At 34.9% G+C, this 16,639-nt stretch overlaps 3 protein-coding genes and 2 pseudogenes across 6 annotated transcripts; 2 read left to right on the top strand and 3 right to left on the bottom strand.

Moving 5' to 3' along the window:
- The first annotated feature begins 64 nt into the window (after positions 1-64).
- LOC120133552 lies at positions 65-2,868 on the top strand (annotated as a pseudogene).
- A 487-nt stretch (positions 2,869-3,355) lies between these two features.
- LOC120133743 (LETM1 domain-containing protein mdm28, mitochondrial-like) lies at positions 3,356-5,599 on the bottom strand. 4 transcript variants are annotated; one of them, XM_039150398.1, is made up of 6 exons: positions 5,310-5,599; positions 4,921-5,220; positions 4,056-4,178; positions 3,799-3,969; positions 3,555-3,614; positions 3,356-3,468 (listed from the first exon to the last, which is right to left on the bottom strand). In XM_039150398.1, the coding sequence occupies exons 2-6, from the start codon at positions 4,987-4,989 to the stop codon at positions 3,361-3,363; spliced, it is 531 nt and encodes a 176-aa protein (XP_039006329.1). In that variant the 5' UTR covers positions 4,990-5,220; positions 5,310-5,599; the 3' UTR covers positions 3,356-3,360. The 4 variants fall into 4 exon arrangements, 3 of the variants coding, with proteins under 3 accessions (XP_039006329.1, XP_039006219.1, XP_039006276.1); XM_039150288.1 differs by having other exon boundaries at positions 4,056-4,184; positions 5,310-5,597; XM_039150345.1 differs by having other exon boundaries at positions 4,056-4,184; positions 4,921-5,214; positions 5,310-5,597.
- LOC120133454 lies at positions 5,049-7,705 on the bottom strand. Its single transcript, XM_039150061.1, has 8 exons — positions 7,365-7,705; positions 6,984-7,075; positions 6,642-6,800; positions 6,093-6,429; positions 5,894-6,012; positions 5,734-5,820; positions 5,310-5,363; positions 5,049-5,220 (listed from the first exon to the last, which is right to left on the bottom strand). Exons 1-8 carry the CDS (start codon positions 7,686-7,688, stop codon positions 5,049-5,051), a joined length of 1,344 nt encoding a protein of 447 aa, XP_039005992.1. The 5' UTR covers positions 7,689-7,705.
- Positions 7,706-8,753: 1,048 nt separating this feature from the next.
- On the bottom strand, positions 8,754-9,789 carry LOC120133267 (cytochrome c oxidase assembly protein COX19-like). The gene is made up of 4 exons (XM_039149904.1): positions 9,692-9,789; positions 9,216-9,304; positions 9,001-9,098; positions 8,754-8,904 (listed from the first exon to the last, which is right to left on the bottom strand). Exons 1-4 carry the CDS (start codon positions 9,699-9,701, stop codon positions 8,826-8,828), a joined length of 276 nt encoding a protein of 91 aa, XP_039005835.1. The 5' UTR covers positions 9,702-9,789; the 3' UTR covers positions 8,754-8,825.
- A 1,358-nt stretch (positions 9,790-11,147) lies between these two features.
- On the top strand, positions 11,148-12,046 carry LOC120133175 (annotated as a pseudogene).
- The last annotated feature ends 4,593 nt before the right edge of the window (positions 12,047-16,639 follow it).

The raw sequence follows: 16,639 nt of genomic DNA, 5'->3' as shown, positions 1-16,639 counted from the left end.
GCACGTGTGTCATAATTTTGAACTATTCAAACGTGATACTCAGCGGGTGGCAGGATTTTTGTAGGCTTTGAGGCTGATAAAATATGCAGTGGGAAAGTCTGGTGTGGAGTATAGGAGAGAGATGCAGAGGAACTCAGTAGCTGTACGGCAGTTATTTCATTACAAGGGGCAGCCGGATCCTTTGAAGGGGATACACTTAATAAGGCCGCGCGGGAAACAGCTCATGAGTCCATTTCTTAAATATTAGAAGAACTTAATAAGTCTCCTCCAGCAGATGACTTCAACAAACGAATTGAAGGATTTTGGCAACAAAAACTTCGAAATGCCATTGGAATCAGAAAAAATTACTCCCAAGTGAGGTAATCGGTATTGGAAGTGCTTCTATCAAGCAGGGGATTAGTAGTTTCACTCAGGGTCATTCAGTTAGAAAGAATGATAATGGAAACTACAGAAGTCCTACCCTTCGAAGGTCGTTAACTACAGAAATTGACCATTCTAATAGATATGATACAGTTGAATTGCACAATGACACTCGAGGGGTTTCGTAGAATACTTCTAGTGGACCTTGGGGCCAGGATTCGAGAGTATTAAAGGCAGAAACAAGTATGGAATCTAGCTCAAATCATTCAGAGCCTAAAACTCGTGAAGAAAAATTGTTGGAAACCATAGTTACATCTGGTGTACGTCTACAACCTACTAGCGATGCCATTCAGGCTTTCCTCGTGGAGGCTGCAAAGCTCGATGCATTGGCTTTAAGTCATGCCCTTGAATCTAAGCTTCTTTCTCCGGTGTGGCAGGTAACTCTTTGCTTCTATGTATCCAATCATTTAATGACAAGGCCACAGGGGGTGGGGGTTACTTAGCTCTACGCAGGTAATCCACCCAACTGATTAAGTGATTATCATCTCGACCACTTGACAATCATGAAACATGTTTCATATTGGTGATAATTCTATATTGATATCTTCCAAAATAATGAATGGAGCATTTTTTCACTTATTTTTTTAACCTCAACAAGAATTTTTTTATTGTCAGGTTTGCATGAAAGCTATGTGTGTGCTTGAGTCCATTTTGAGGAGAAAGGAAGATGAGCATTTTGTAATTGTGGCTTCTTACTTTACTGAGAATAAGGATATTGTTTTGAGATGTTCCGAGTCTCCCCAAGCTTCTGTCAGAGAGAAGGCCAACAAGGTAATTATGTTAGTCAATTTTTTTTTTTACTTTAACCAGATAAACATCGTTCTTTTACAGTTTAAGGACTAGTCTTGAACGATGTTTGTTGGTGCCATGATTGTATGGTTTTCTCCTCTCTCTTTCTCTCTCTGTTTTGCTAGATCAAGCTGTTTTAGGATTGGTTCTTGCAGCAGTCACATTATAATTCAGTTGCTTTTTTTATTACCCTTCATCATACATGACAATATTCATGATCTTTGTATGTTCAGTGTGCTTAATCTTTACTTTAATTATCATGACCCTTAATGTTATATGAGTTTGATTAGTTATTATGTATTCTGATGCTGATTTATAGCTGGTAAGATATTATTTTCTGCGTGAACGGAATCGATGCAGAAGTTGACATATATATGTGATCTTAGTAAACAGGTGTTGATCCTTTTGAACAGGGAACAGGCAGATTTGGCTGGTAGTAATTCAGAAAGATCTTTAAAGCCTGTGATCACTCCTGTTCGAAGGCCTGACCTGATAGACACTGGTGATCTAGATGATTATGATGGACAAGATGCTTCCTCAAAAGACCCAAATAATCAAAATACTGCAAATATGACCAGAACCCAGCTTATTGATGACTTATTTGGAGATGGTATAGATGCTGGTCTTGGTGCCACTGAACAGAATGATGATGATGATCCCTTTGCAGGTGTCTCATTTCACACTAATGAGAGTAGAGAAAATGTGGAGGATCTCTTCTCTGGGATGACAATAGATGGCGAGTCAGTTGTCAGTGGTAATCATGTGGCTGCAAATGAAAAATCTGAACTAATTGATATCTTTGGGACCACTTCTGAAGCTCCATTCAAAGCAGAGATTAAAAAGGACTCTGTTAATGATTTAATAGCTTGCTTGTCAATGACTGAGAATCTATCTAATTCGGAGCAGAAAGGAATCACTTCTGAGGCCCCTGAAAATAGATTTGCCAACATCAACACTCATTCTAGCCATCAAGCTTCTAATGATGCTTTGAGCGGTATCCTTGGTTCTCAAGCCACTAGGATGAGTAAAAACCCAATGTTTCCTTCAGAATCATGCCATATGCCATTCCTCTTGGAATAATGTTGAACCCAACCTTTTCTTCTCAGCCTATGAATTATGATGCTATGGGTGTTTCTTTGCTCAGCAGCAATTGCTTGCTACAATGTCTAACTTACAACACTTTGGTAATCTTAATGCACAAAATGTTGGGATTAATCATGCACCCAGTGGATTAAATGGAGGATCGCCTCTGCCTGATATTTTCCAGTCAAATTTTCCAGCTCAAATGGCTAGTTCAGTGCTGAAAAGTTCCAAGAAAGAGGACACCAGAGCATTTGATTTTATTTTGGCAAGTTCTAAGCTCTAGCATTTTCTATGTTGTTTAGCTATTTGTGGATTATACCTGATAATCTAATCTGAATCTGGCTTTTGTTTTGCAGGACCATCTTGCAGCCGCTCGTGATCCAAAGAGGACAGTGTAAGGTATGGTCTTGAATGATGGTAATGTCTTTTTAAGTAATGAAGCAGTGATATCACAAGCATCCTTGACCATTGCATTGCTTGTAATCTATGTGAGGAATACCATTAAATTAGAAAGGATGTGCTACAATTTTGTAGAGAAGATGTTTGTTGGGAGGCAATGTACGTGAACGGCAGATCTTGCTCAAAAACTCTATGAAGCAATGAAGTTGTATTGACCTTTTCCAGATTTCTACTATCTTTTGATCTGTTAAAAGTTGAAATGCCTGCAAATGTTGTCTCAATTTTCCTTCTTTAGCTTAATAAAGGTATGTTCCATGTGAAATTGATTTAGGGTTTTATGCTACCAGCATTTCGCGTTTCCAAGAATTTGTTGTAGAATGCAAATGATACAAAATAAATGATTAAATTTCCTGGCATTTATTTTCTTCCATATGGAAATTCAATTAAAAATTCATTTTGTTATGAACATTGGAAGTTATCATTATTATCTAAACACATGGCAAATATCATTCTATAAAATGAAATTGAAAAGAGAATAAATTTGTTTTTTTCCCAACAATTTGCTATTTTCAAATAATAATTTGTAACAGCACAACGAGAATAATTGAGGTATCAAATAGGTAGTTTATAAATTTACCCAAAAAAAAAGTAGTTTAGACTGACAAATACTTAAGATGTAGTGTCTTCAAGGTTGCTCCACGATGTAACTTCCATCTTCTTTGTTCTTTTCAGTTGTTTCGCAACATCCAAACGCTCAGAAGTGTATGGTGATGGAATCTAATTATGGAAGTAAATGAAGGGCTTAGCACGAAGTTTAAAATGGGTTAGTAAAATAGAAGACGAGCCAACAATGACGTCTTTACCAAAGATGGTATGTGCTTGTTGATTGCTGCTAGCATTGCTGCATGGCCTACAGGTGATACCTGACCATTAAAATATGTAAAAGAAAATGACATAAGCTATTCCATGTTGTTCAGACTTGAGGGTGAATGTCAAACATAGGTATGGTTCTGTTGATGGTAAAGAATTTAACAATAAGAGTTTATAATAGGGGGTAATCATCGTACGATTGATGAAAGCATTGGTGAGAGGAGTTAAACTGCTTACAGGAAGGAGCATTAGAACTGTAACAGGGATAAGTGTAGCAATATCGTTCAATGTTCTTTTTAACTTCCTTTTTTCTCTGTCTGTGACCTTCTGGCCTCGCAATTGCTTTGCAAGTAGCTCCAGGGAAAATGTGATGTCGACAAATAGCAACTGAGTTCCCAACCATACGTCCTGCAAACATTATTTGACTATTAATGCTCGAAGCATAAAGATCTGGTATCACTCTTTTCAGGGACAAGAAGCATTATGGGACTTACATGACTTGAAGCGATCAATTTGGTGCAGTATTTTCTAATTAAACTCTCATGCAGGATATTTGATTTGGAGATGTCAGTTCCCTCTGCAAAGGTTATCTTTTCTTTGCTGGCTGAACTGATGTGCTGCAGCTATCAATAGCAAAAGAAAAACTGTAAATGGTTTCGCATAGGATTTTTGCAATCTCCCAAAACTACCTGTCAAAATAGAGACTAAATAAGTCAATTTGCTCAGCGGCATTGTTGGTTTCAGGGTTGCATATCGATTTTGCATTAGTAAATGAAGTTTCATGGTTTGTGACGCTTTTCTTCTTTGTTAGAGATGGTTGCACGGTAGAAGGAATAAATAAAAATCCTGCTTCAGGCTTGCGAATGGGAAAACTATAAGAGATCTGGACAACTGAGACGAGGCATTGCCACATTGCTCATCTGATACTTCCGTGCCTCATGCTAAATTCGATGGCATTTACATTCTTTAATACCTTTATGGCTTTATCATCATCTTAACCCTGCTCCTACTGGAACCTATCTCATTGGTCCACCTTTGAACTGAACTTTGTTGCTCATCTTACCTAGTATTGTCATCACTGTTCATATGACCACATCTGGTCTCCCACAATACTATTGCAGCTTCGACATGCAAAACACCAATTTTTCCTTAGTTATTTCCAGATAGGAGAAAGGTTTATGTTCATGGGATTGTTAGATTCTGAGTCAACTAACATTGCTTGAACTGTATTTATCTTACTTACAGTCATACAGGATCTCACCAATTTTGTTTTCCTTCAAATATACAAGAAGCTGCCAAATGGAATTTATTGTAAAAGGAAATGGCATAACATCGCATATCTGAATGTAGAATCTGTACCTTTTTCGGCAGACAAAAATGTCCAAAGTCATCAATTTGAGATTCCTCTACCATTGCTTTCAAGGCCATTGAAAACTGGGTTGTGCCAATTGCTCCTGTAGATGGTCCATGCTTAGTGGCACCCAAGTTTAACGCTTCCCTGCTAGATATTTCAATATTAGCTCAATAATGTATTCTTTTAGTACATAGCTCATTCTACCGTGGAAAACACCCGGGGAATGCCGTATGAAACAACCAACATACCCTGCTCTATCGTAAGCAGCCCAGTAATCTTCCAGACATAAAGATAACAACCTTTGGCTGAAAATTTCCGATAACAAATCTTAAAAACTGAATTTACTAAAAAAACAATAAGCTCAAATATCATTGGTAGAAAGATTATTGGCAACCTCTGGAGCAAGAATGCTAACAAGTGAGAATCTAAGGGCTGCTGAGCTGAGCGGCTGAAGTGCGCAAACCCAGAAAAAACATCATAGCAAACAGTAAAAACATTTGATAATTCGATTTCTTTCTCTGCTTGTATTGCATGCTGCTTGGACCTTTTTCCATAATTGCTACTGCAAGAACTATTTCCATAAAATTCAAGCCATCCAATTTCATCAGTTACTACCTGTATGTATAATTTTAGCATTCAGGTTAGATTTGATTCGAGTCTCGGAAAAATGTAGGTTAGAGATTCACTCTCATAGTTCAATGTGATGTTCTAAGTCAGGAATAGAGGGTGAGATTATAGTACAAGAATTCTTGACAAACTCTATGGGGAAATGAAAAGGCCAGTGTCAGGCATTTCCAACTGGGGCGTACAAAACTAACCTCCATGAAGAATTGGTAAAATGATATGAAAGAGAATTCCGGGTAAATGAAAAGGCAGCCGCACTCCAAATAGCTGCACCCAAAGCACTACAACTCTTATAGCATATTTGAATGATGAGTTGCAGTAATCAGGAGTCAACGAAATCATGACACGTTTTACCTCAGGAAGTCCTTCACCAGCTCATCAAGATCATTTATACGCAACTGTGATAAAATCAATCTAGTCTTCCTTCCTAGATATGCGAAAAGTCCTAATGTAGCCAAGTTATCTGCTTGAACCTATCAAAGTTTTAAAATCAAATGTTTATAACAACTTAAACTGCCGAAAAACTAAAATATTGGGGAATCATGAGACAGACCTTGCTGTTAAATGCTAATTTGCCTGGGATCATGGTTTCTTTGGTGAAAGCTACTGAGAGTTTCCTCTGAGCCAACCCTATCCAAAATTCTATCTCATCACTCTTCTTGCTAGACAGAACCTTTGCACCAAAATGTGACAGGAAACAGGTTTCAAATCCTGCCTCAGTGGCTAACTGGTGTAATTTGTCGACCGAAACAATACCGTGTGAAAGATCCATAAGCTTCACTATAACATCGTCTACTGATATTTTAGACAAGGGAAAAGAGATATGTTCAGAACATAATTTCTCTACAGCAGCACAGCAGCTAATAGCCACAATAATTCCTGCAACACCACTGAATATTCTTGTGTTTAGGTTAAACCACAGGTTGCAGGATAATCAATGATTTATTCAAAGGTAAAATTATAGGATGTGTGGAGAAATAAACATATGAATCTATTTCACATTTACCATAGGGACGGAGTTAATAAGTAGGGAGGGTTTCAATACTCCTATAGGGAAGAAAAAGTACTTTTGGTTGAAAGCAAAGAAGTATTTTGAGCAAACCTTCCTGCATACTCCGTAGACCATTTCTTTAACAATGGAATGAAATATCCTGTCATCCTTGGAAGTTCCACCACTCTGAACCATTGTACCAATTCCGGATGTCTCAATTTCAACCGACTTTCAATGAACTCCTCTAACAAATCCGTCTCTGCAGTCAAGCTGAAGTAAATGGGAAAACAAAACAGTAGAGCTGCTAAGTACCACTTTCACCGGGCATAATTAGGAAACTGAGACAGTAGACTTGGCCATGGTCAGAGAAACATAGAGTTTCTTGGGAAGTTTTCTGCGGGTACTAGCACAAACACTATCTGAGTGTGATCTAGCAGTTCGAAAAAAACTTACATCTTTCTAACTGGGGATGGATTGTTATGACGTTCCTGAGATAGCAATATCTCCACTTCGAAAACCGTTTTCAACATAGCATAAACAGCTACCTGAGGAATCATATTAGTCAATAATTCTTCTTCAATTATTCATTTTCTTTAATAATTCAAAAAAAATATCCCATCTCAGTTCTTCAAAAGCATCCGTGTGATGGGTGTTCAAGGAACAAACAACAAATAGAACACTAGAGTTTTGCACCATATGGTTAACCTGTCAATAAGTGGTTTCCAGCAAAAAAAATCTCATTACTTTAAACGTAACATTTCTGGACTTTTAAAAAAAATATATTGTAAAGGCTCATAATTAGTTTTTATTTATTTGGGGGTTTTGAGCATATACCCGATGAGCGATACGTTTATGCCATTGATGCACATCCTTTCCATTCCAAGCCATTGCAAGCTCAGCACTGCTTCCATCCAACTCAAGTGACTCGACTGCAAGGGAAAAGCTTCTGGCAGCTTCATGTAATACCCAAACAAGACAACTCACCCGATTGAATTCGATTGCCGGAGAATCAGCATTGGGTAAAAGAGCCTCATTGCTAGTATCAGAAGGATCACAAGGAGGGGAAGATGACACTGCTGACATCGGACTTCTAGATATACCCTTTGTAGAAGTGTAACCAGAAAACCACAATCCAAGTAAATTGCTCTTATTTACCATGAAACGATTCCCCTGTAACCTTTGGAGGAACTGTGAACCGTGTAATGCACTTGAACTAGGCTTCCAGTTCCATCCAGTAGAGGATTTAAAGGTTTGTCTGTGACAGATAATATGTTCAACTTCTCAAACAAACAAATCCATTAGTATCGGATTGCTTCCAATCTTCCATTTCGATTAATTCAGCCTTTTGATTTTTGATAAGTATTTTTTAAATTATCCAAAATGTATATTACATGAATCAGATGGATAATTTACAGTACGATATTTGGTTCTAAATTCTATATAAGATAATATATAAGAAAGTGAACCGACTTCATATAAAACCAAAAGCAATCAAATAAAAATGCATATTCTGAATCAGTTAAAAGTAAATAGCAGATGCAACAGATTAAAAGATTACTATAGATATGACACAGCCAAAGGCGACAAAAACCAAATATATATATTGGTTTTCAATCCTTCAATCCATTGAGAGAAGGTAATAGCTTCAAGGAGTAAATAACATTGAAGACGTAAATGGGGGAAGAGAAAAAGAGAGAGAGAGAACTTACGTGTAGTAGGAGAAACAGGGCAGTTGAAGAAACAAATGGAAGGCCATGGAAGAATCAAAAGAAGAGAAGAAAGGGACAAGTGTGTTAGTCATTTAAAACTGCAGAAATTAAAGTTTCAGCACTTGTTGCTGCGAAGGCACCGAGGTAAGTAAGTAGGTAGATAGTTTAAAGAAATCATTTTTTTTAATTACAGGTTAATGGTGTTGTCTTTCATAGGTTTTGTCTCCCGCCAGTCTTTTCTTTAAAAATATACCACACTTTGTCCTTTGTGATATTATTCCTTGTACCCAAAACCGATCAAATTAAACATTGAATTAATATCTTTTTATTTATCTGAGTCAGTTAATTTAGTTACGAATTTAACTTAAGTTTTATAAAATGATTTGTTGGTTATTTCTATTGATTTTTGGCATCTAAAACTAACGGTGTCAATGAATACAAACTGAAAATTATTGTATAATAAATACTTTAATTTATCATTTTCGTTCATTTCTGAAACATAAATTGGGGGGACATTCCTATGAGCAAAGAAGAAGAAGAAAAACATGTCAAGAAATTGAGTATCAATCCATCATTTTTCTGACAATTAATCTCCGAGAGAAGCTTCCATCCCCGATGGCTTCCCAAATCCAAGTTCCGACAAGTCCTGTTTCGCCATCAAGTTCCTGTCGAAAAGAAGAACCAATTTCCATCGAATCTCATCATCATATACCTTAAGCTTATCACATCAAAAATATAATCATATACATATTGCTTCCTACTTTTCCATTCGACACTGCAAGTATTTCTTGGACAAATGTCTACATTTTTCGGATTTGTGGCCAGAAGTTTTAAGGCAACTAAGGTACTCTTTCTTCTCCTACAAAAACGAAGTTGGTAACATTGAAGTTAAATATACAAAGGAGACATCCCATTCAAAATCTTGTTTCAACAAAAAATTTAATGATGTTCAAGAATCAAAAGCAAGATTGTTCACCGAGTCACATTCGTGCAAATGATCCAACGGGAAGATGCCTTTCTCAGGTGGCACTGGTCTTAGCCCTCTATTCCCACCAAATGCACCTCCTGCCCCCAAAACAACTTCACAAATCACAATTACTCCACCAAAAGAAAAAATAGAATGATTACAGAAATGGATGGACTGGTTGTATTTGAAAAGGAGCTATACAATTCGGGGACCTACAAAACTAGTATCTTCAGAGGACTTTTATCGAACACCTAACCAGCAATTTAAACAAAGACAGAGAAAATAAAGGGTTCTAAGAAAGCAACAGACTCGAAATAACCCCAACGAAAAGGTTTCTTTTATAAGCTTCAAAACGATGGGAACTGGCAACAACTAAGAGCAGAGGAACACGACAATTTTAAGGAGTACACTGATAAACTGGAAATTTTGAAGAGATTATTATCAAAGAAACAAAAAATAAAGTTATTTTCATGTTGTTGAGTTACCTGCACTCATTTTACCGTGTGTTTGGTCGGTGATTTGCCTCCGTTTTGAGCTCTTCCAGTGCCTGCTAATTTGTATATTTTGTTTTGAAAATGGCAACTTTCCGATCAGACTCCATCTGAGAAATGAGATCTCCTGAAGAATCTAGCTCAGTCTCAGGCCTACCAACCAGGCCCATTTCTAACTCGTTAATTAACCCCTCCAAAAAAACAAAGGCCCAGATATTGTGCGTTTTAGACGTTTAAAATGAAACCATATGAAAACCCAATCTGTTCGGTTTCCAGATATTGTTAACATCGATTCAAATAATTTTAATTAATATGTTACTTGATAAATTAGAGATATTAGGATAATTATTTTAGTATCTTATTTGAAATCAAATAAAAAAATATAATTAGATCATTTAATAAATATACAAATTAATGGAAAAATATATATTTAAACGGAATAAAATAAATACTGACATTGAATGACAAATTATTTTTATTTACTTAACTATTTTCTCATTTTTTATTAAAATTTGCAGTATATAAAATTTATTTTAAATTACCAAATATACGCATAATATTAAATCATTAAAATTATTAACTTTCAATGCATTAAAATTTAAATAGATTGTCAACCCGATTTTAGGCGATACAAAATCATTATAGAACATTAAAAAGATCATTATATAAAATAAAACCAAAAATTCATATAATCATACTGCATTAAGAAGATTTGATATCTTTAATTAAATATTGATTTGATTTTTTAACTATTTGATATGATGACATATTTAAGCGACAAGAAAGAGAGATGATGAAAAATAAAGAAATATCAAAACAAACAATCAGGTCAGAAAGTGAAACACTAACACACCAATAAATGTTGGTTAGCCGATTTAATTGATAATTTAGAAAAATTAATCATTATTTTATATGTAAGTCGTATAGATTTTATTTTACCTGATATAGTTACTTCAATTTTAAATTTCAATATAAATTTAATCTTAAATTATAAATTATAAACTTTTAATAAAACATGCGACAATAAAAACAGACAAGAAGGAAAACCCCAAAAGGGTCTTAAAGAGACAAACTCCAGTGTTTGGAATTAGAACGTTGCAGCTGGGACACTTGGATTTGTATATGCGTGCAGTATCCACGACCTTCACCGTTGTTAAGGTGTGTAGATGACCCATTCTTCTATTGGTCCCACACCCAATATAATATTAAACATATGAAACCCGACGCAAATTTAAATGAGCCTCTCCCGTTCTTATTTTCTATCTTTTACTCATCTCTCTGTTCATTCGCATATTCTGAAAATTTTCTTGCACTTTGTTTACAAGTTTTTGTCCATCTCAAATAATGGTAGGTTAAGGGTCGCATTGGGAAGGAGCGTCCTTTTGCTTCTCTTTTCTTTTTCCATCTCACAGTAAACTTTCATCCCCGTTTTTCTGTGTATATTCAATGTAATTCTCTACTTTTCTGTAGCCTTAAATTGTGTGCATTGGAGATTCTCAAACTGACACTCTCTGAAAAGCCTAATGACAAGACCAAACCACTCTTCATCTTCTGAAGCTGAGAGTTGCAGCAATGATAACTCAAACGCATCTTCTTCTTCTTCTTCTTCTTCAGAAATTGGCAGCCAAGCTAAAAGAGCCAGGGAAGAGGGGGGAAATCCGGTTTACAGGGGAGTGAGAATGAGGAGTTGGGGCAAATGGGTGTCTGAAATTCGTGAACCACGCAAGAAATCTCGAATTTGGCTCGGCACTTTCCCCACCGCAGAAATGGCGGCTCGCGCTCACGACGTTGCTGCTTTGACCATCAAAGGTGAAGCCGCCATTCTTAACTTTCCGGATCTTGTGGACTCGCTTCCACGTCCGGTTTCATTACTGCCCCGTGACATCCGAGCCGCCGCTGTTAAGCTGCTTCAATGGTCAACTCCAACACCCTCTCGTCGTCGTCGTCTTTGGTATCTGAATCTTCATCCCCCTCAGAGTCCAATGCCTCGGAAGAACCCGAGGAGCTGAGTGAAATCGTTCAGTTACCCAACATAGATGGGAATTTCGACTCGCGGAACGAGTTATACTCCCTGACTCGGTAGATGGGTGGGCGTATCCACCACTAGATTTCTATGGAGGATTCTCTGATCAGATATGGGTTACAGAGAACTTAACAGCAGGTAGCTTTGGGACTAGTTCCCTTTGGGAATAATTTACCTACCTTTTCCCACTGCTTTACAAGGGTTACTATAGTTCTGCAGGGGGGAATTATTCGATTTGGTTGCCTATTTTTTGCTAACGGACCACTTTTCACCTTCCATATTTTTTGTAATATATGAAACCATACAAGTCATAGTTAGGTTTTCTGTCAAAAATATTGTAATATATATACCACTTTAAGAAATTGATAACCTTCTTCCTCCTCCTCCTCCTCCTCCTTTCCTTAATTTAAATGTTTATCAATATCAATTTAGGGTTGTTAGCTTATTCCATAGAATCTTATTACACAAGCCTTCTGGAATCCTAATTTTATGTGTTATCGATATATATCCAAACCCTAATTTCTTTTTTGTTTCAATTACTAACAATTTGGAAAATATAGTTTAAAAATATTTTATAATTAACAAGGCCGACATAAAATGAACACGATAGGCCAATGTCAATATTGTTCGATGTAAATGACGAAATTGATCGTTTACACATCATAACTAAGATATTGATTTTAATAATTAAAAAACTCATCAGATCTCTGTTTCTAGCAATTTTGAATTCTCGAATGCACCCTTTTATTCGTGGAATCATCCGTACGGACATTTTCATCTTCTCTAGTCAATGTATATATTAATTTAACCCTTTTTTTTTTGAAAAAAAAGAAGTATAGTTTGGAAATATTTAAAACTTACATTTGTCTAATAGTTATATGAAGTAATTGAATTGTTCCTTAAATTCATATAGATTTAAGTTCTGTATCATGATATTTCAAACAAAAGAGGAAAAAATATTTCATATGAAGGTAGAGATGAAGCAGGGAAGCGACGTGGTGCGAAGAAGATGATTTAGAGAAGAAAACATATGAAAAAAAGGGGTAAATTGATATTTTATCCATTAACTATTTTTGGTTTACAAAAAGACCCGTAATTTATCTTTGAAACAAAAGTCATCATTGTTTAGTTTACCTTAAAATAAAATGTGTTAACTACAGCCTTAGTCATAAAATCTTTAAAGTTTGTGAAATTGAAAATTTGTAGAGTTAGTGACCAAATAAAAGAGAATAAAATAACTGAGTGAGAAATGATGTAATTTTTCTAATCTATAACGGCGGGAATTAACGAAATTGGTTCATCAATATAAAACGTCAATCCTATTTAATTTTACATCATCTATAATTAAATTTCTAAGAACATCAAATCAATTTATATTTTTTAGATCGAAAATCATTTTATATATTTCACAACTAGAAGATAAAAAGATCTTATAATCTTTAGCAAAAAAAAAAATCTTATAATCATAAATTTATCTACATATCTCACTATACTTCACTAATTAAATATATGGTTGGCTTATAAAGGAACCCAAAATAGTATTTAGTAAGTGCTGAGGTAGATTTAGTGGTGTGATTGGAGGAATTTTTTGCATCTCAGGATGACACCTTAGCCTACCTATGATACTGTAAAATCTCAAACTATGGGTTAGTGACTAAATTGTAAAATTTCAAATTTGATGATTAAAGTAGAATAGTTGAATAGTTCAATAATTTATTTGGGAATATTTTCGGGAAGTTGTTAGTAATTATTCAAGGAATTAAAGGGTAAAATGGTCAATTGACAAGGAAATATATTTTTTATCCCCTTTAATAGGAGATATACAAGTGGGGGAGAGTAAGATGAAAACATTTCATCTTCTTCTTTTTCTTTTCTTCTTCTCCAACCGTGGAATCTAGGTAAAGGTGAGTTTCTATTTTATTGATTATTAGCTAAAATTTAAGTTGGGTTTTGATGATTAGATGATAACTAAGCTTAAGGAAAGCTTAAGTTATCTTAAAATCAAAAGATAAGGGAGTTATGACAATTAAAAAAAAAGAGGTTTTAAGTGAAATTTTAAATAAGAAGGTTTAAATGAATTTGGAGGATGAATTTGACTTGTCATATATGAGAATAAGAAGTTATAAGTGTTAGAATTTTGAGGTTTAAGATGAAATAAATGGATATAAATGAGTTTAAGCATGTATATATAAGTTAGGAGTATGAAAGGGAATGAAACATGAAGAATTTAAGTTAATATAGTGAATTTTCGTGTATGAACAGTAATTTCTGGGCTTGAACGAAAAATTCCAGATTATGCAGGGGGTACAGATTCCCCTGGGGGGTATCGATTCCCTCCTAAAGAAAAAAATGAATGGAATTTTGGTTCATTAAATTGACTTAAGTTATTAACATCAAGTTTAAGGTTTAGGCTTCTGATAATTGTTTTGAAATGTTATATTTATGTAGATATTGAGCCTAAACAAGTTTCGGAACAATCAAAGAATTATGATCGAATCAAAGAAAGGCTAAGGTGAGTGCAATTTAATTGTACATATGTTATTGAACATACATTAGCTTGCGATAAGCCAGTGGCAGAGTTACAATGGTAAGAAGTGACTCCTAAAATGTTATATAGTTGATGGAATTTTTATATGTGCATGAGTACATGAAAATAGGTATATGTTATTATATGTGATTATAAGAGCAATAAAATGAATACATGGATATGTCTATAGAGTAAGTGCATTTCTACATGTGATTTATGTAAATACATGTATGTATGAATATGTTTGGTATGATTACATGATTATAAGATATAAACAATGTGATAAGTGATAGGTGAATATATGAAATTATGAGACAAGTGATTAAGTGCTTAAGAGATATAAGCAATGAGATAGGTGATATGTGAATCAAATGGAAATGATTTATGCATAAGTTTATATGTTATTCTATATGTTATGTGATGTATATATGACATATGTATATGAACAAAGGAGAAATGATATAAGCCATATGAAACAACCTACGTGATTCCATGCAAAGTGATATGAAATATGTGACATGGATATGCAGGAAAAATTATATAAGCTACGTGATAAAGGTATGGAAATCATATGTCTATGAGAAGACATAAGAACAAGATATAAGCCATGTGACATGTGAAAGTGAATCATATGAAAATGTTCTGCGTGTAAGTGAACTATGTATATATAAATATGTGAAATGACATAAATGATAATGCCCATGTTATGTAATATGAGAGCTAGGCGGTCCTTCAGGACAATTCTATGTGGTCCTTCGGAACGTATATGTATTCTTTGGAGCATGTATGAGGTCTTTTGAGACACCTACTTGATCCTTGGTATATGTTTATGATTCTTAAGGAATTTCTATGTGGTCCTTATGGACAAATCTTATATGGTACTACGGTGCAATTCTACGCAGCACTTCGGTGCAAATTTCTACGCGATCCTTCGAGACAAAATTTCATATGCCACTCAGTGGGACTTATACGAGCTGTGGTGACAGCATTAGTGCACAACCTCAATGTACTCACATACCTTCAGTTCTCAACAGTGTACATGGGCCTATAAAATATATCAAAAGTATTTGCATTATTATATGATATCTTGTTATTATTGTTTACACTGAATTCTTTGTGTACATGAGCTAATAAAGAGACAATAACAAATACAATATATGTGATGCATATGTTTTTGGTGATATAAAATATGTTACATGAATTATATGATGTTATGTGTGTTTTGTTATGAAATGATATATGTGTTCCATGATGTATATGTAAATGTTCAACATATGCTTATATGATATAAAGGAATTAGTGATAATAATATGACTATTGATAAATATGTTCATGATAAAGGTATGTGTGTGCATTAGTTATATAATGGGAAATATGCTTTTATATAATATGATAGTATTTGCAGACGTATGCCTTTTGTTTATATGAAATTGTATATGGTTATACTATATGTTTTATATGCCTCACTAAGTCATCGACTTAGCATGTGATTGTTTCACACGTAGGTTTGGAAAGCGAAAAGAGAAGTGAAGAGGAACAAGATATGTCAGTTTTCCTTACCGAATATCAGATCAGAAATGTAGATCGAATTACATGTATTTTGTTAGAAAGAATTTAGTTGGCATGTAATAAAAAGGATTTGTATTAAATATGTTGTGATCGAGTTTTGGAATGTTTTAAGTGTATATATGTAAATGGTAAATGTATAATGATGAACGTTTTAAATTTTACGAGTTTTATACATCTTTTGTCGAGGTACTGTAACAGTACTGTAGCAGTACTGTGGTAGGGTATCAGTTACCTGTAGCAGGGGAATCGGTTCCCCTCTGACAATCTGGAAAATTTTAACATTCGGGTACTGTAGTCAGGTACTGTTCACGGTATTGTTCATTACTGTTCACGGTACTATTCATACCGTATTTTACTATTTATAAATATGTTTTTACCTCAAAATTTTATAACAAATACAATTCAACAATATATTATCGTATTTTATTAATATAAGTTCAAATGTTCTGTTATTTTAAAAGAATAAAGGTTTTGAAATGTCAGTGTGACATCTCAGACTCGTATCCGGGTCGGATACGGGCTGGGGTGTTATAGATACCCTCGGGTATCAGGGTGAGATCCAAAAATTTCTGCATCAGAAGCATTCCAGTCAATTTACTCCGTCGATACTTTGAGCATTTACGCCCTGTTGGCAATTGAATTACCTTAGCACTAGCTGACATATCCGGATAATTCTAGCGAACCAACCGTGTTTACCTACCAAAGTAGCTCGGGTATCCTAGTCGTTTTTCGAGCCTTAAACAAGTACTAGTTTTATGTCATCCTAGTTTATTCCATTTCTAGTTGTGTTTACAATTATTTAAGGTGTTCTCGCTTGTAGTAT

Source organism: Hibiscus syriacus, unplaced genomic scaffold, assembly GCF_006381635.1.
Source record: "Hibiscus syriacus cultivar Baekdansim isolate YM2019G1 unplaced genomic scaffold, ASM638163v2 tig00000142_pilon, whole genome shotgun sequence".
Classification (NCBI taxonomy): Eukaryota; Viridiplantae; Streptophyta; class Magnoliopsida; order Malvales; family Malvaceae; genus Hibiscus; species Hibiscus syriacus.
This window is presented reverse-complemented; position numbering and strand designations above follow the sequence as displayed.

Coding starts and splice junctions, on each gene's coding strand:
- LOC120133267 (XM_039149904.1), bottom strand. Junction 9,099..9,215: donor ATTTGCACGAATGTGACTCG/GTGAACAATCTT, acceptor TCGTTTTTGTAG/GAGAAGAAAGAGTACCTTAG. Junction 8,905..9,000: donor TTGCAGTGTCGAATGGAAAA/GTAGGAAGCAAT, acceptor TCTTTTCGACAG/GAACTTGATGGCGAAACAGG.
- LOC120133743 (XM_039150288.1), bottom strand. CDS start 4,989: ATGGCCTTGAAAGCAATGGTAGAGGAATCTCAAATTGATGACTTTGGA. Junction 4,185..4,920: donor ATTTTTGTCTGCCGAAAAAG/GTACAGATTCTA, acceptor TGCTATTGATAG/CTGCAGCACATCAGTTCAGC. Junction 3,970..4,055: donor AATTGATCGCTTCAAGTCAT/GTAAGTCCCATA, acceptor TAATGTTTGCAG/GACGTATGGTTGGGAACTCA.
- LOC120133454 (XM_039150061.1), bottom strand. CDS start 7,688: ATGGTAAATAAGAGCAATTTACTTGGATTGTGGTTTTCTGGTTACACT. Junction 7,076..7,364: donor ATAAACGTATCGCTCATCGG/GTATATGCTCAA, acceptor ATGATTCCTCAG/GTAGCTGTTTATGCTATGTT. Junction 6,801..6,983: donor CCATCCCCAGTTAGAAAGAT/GTAAGTTTTTTT, acceptor CATTTACTTCAG/CTTGACTGCAGAGACGGATT.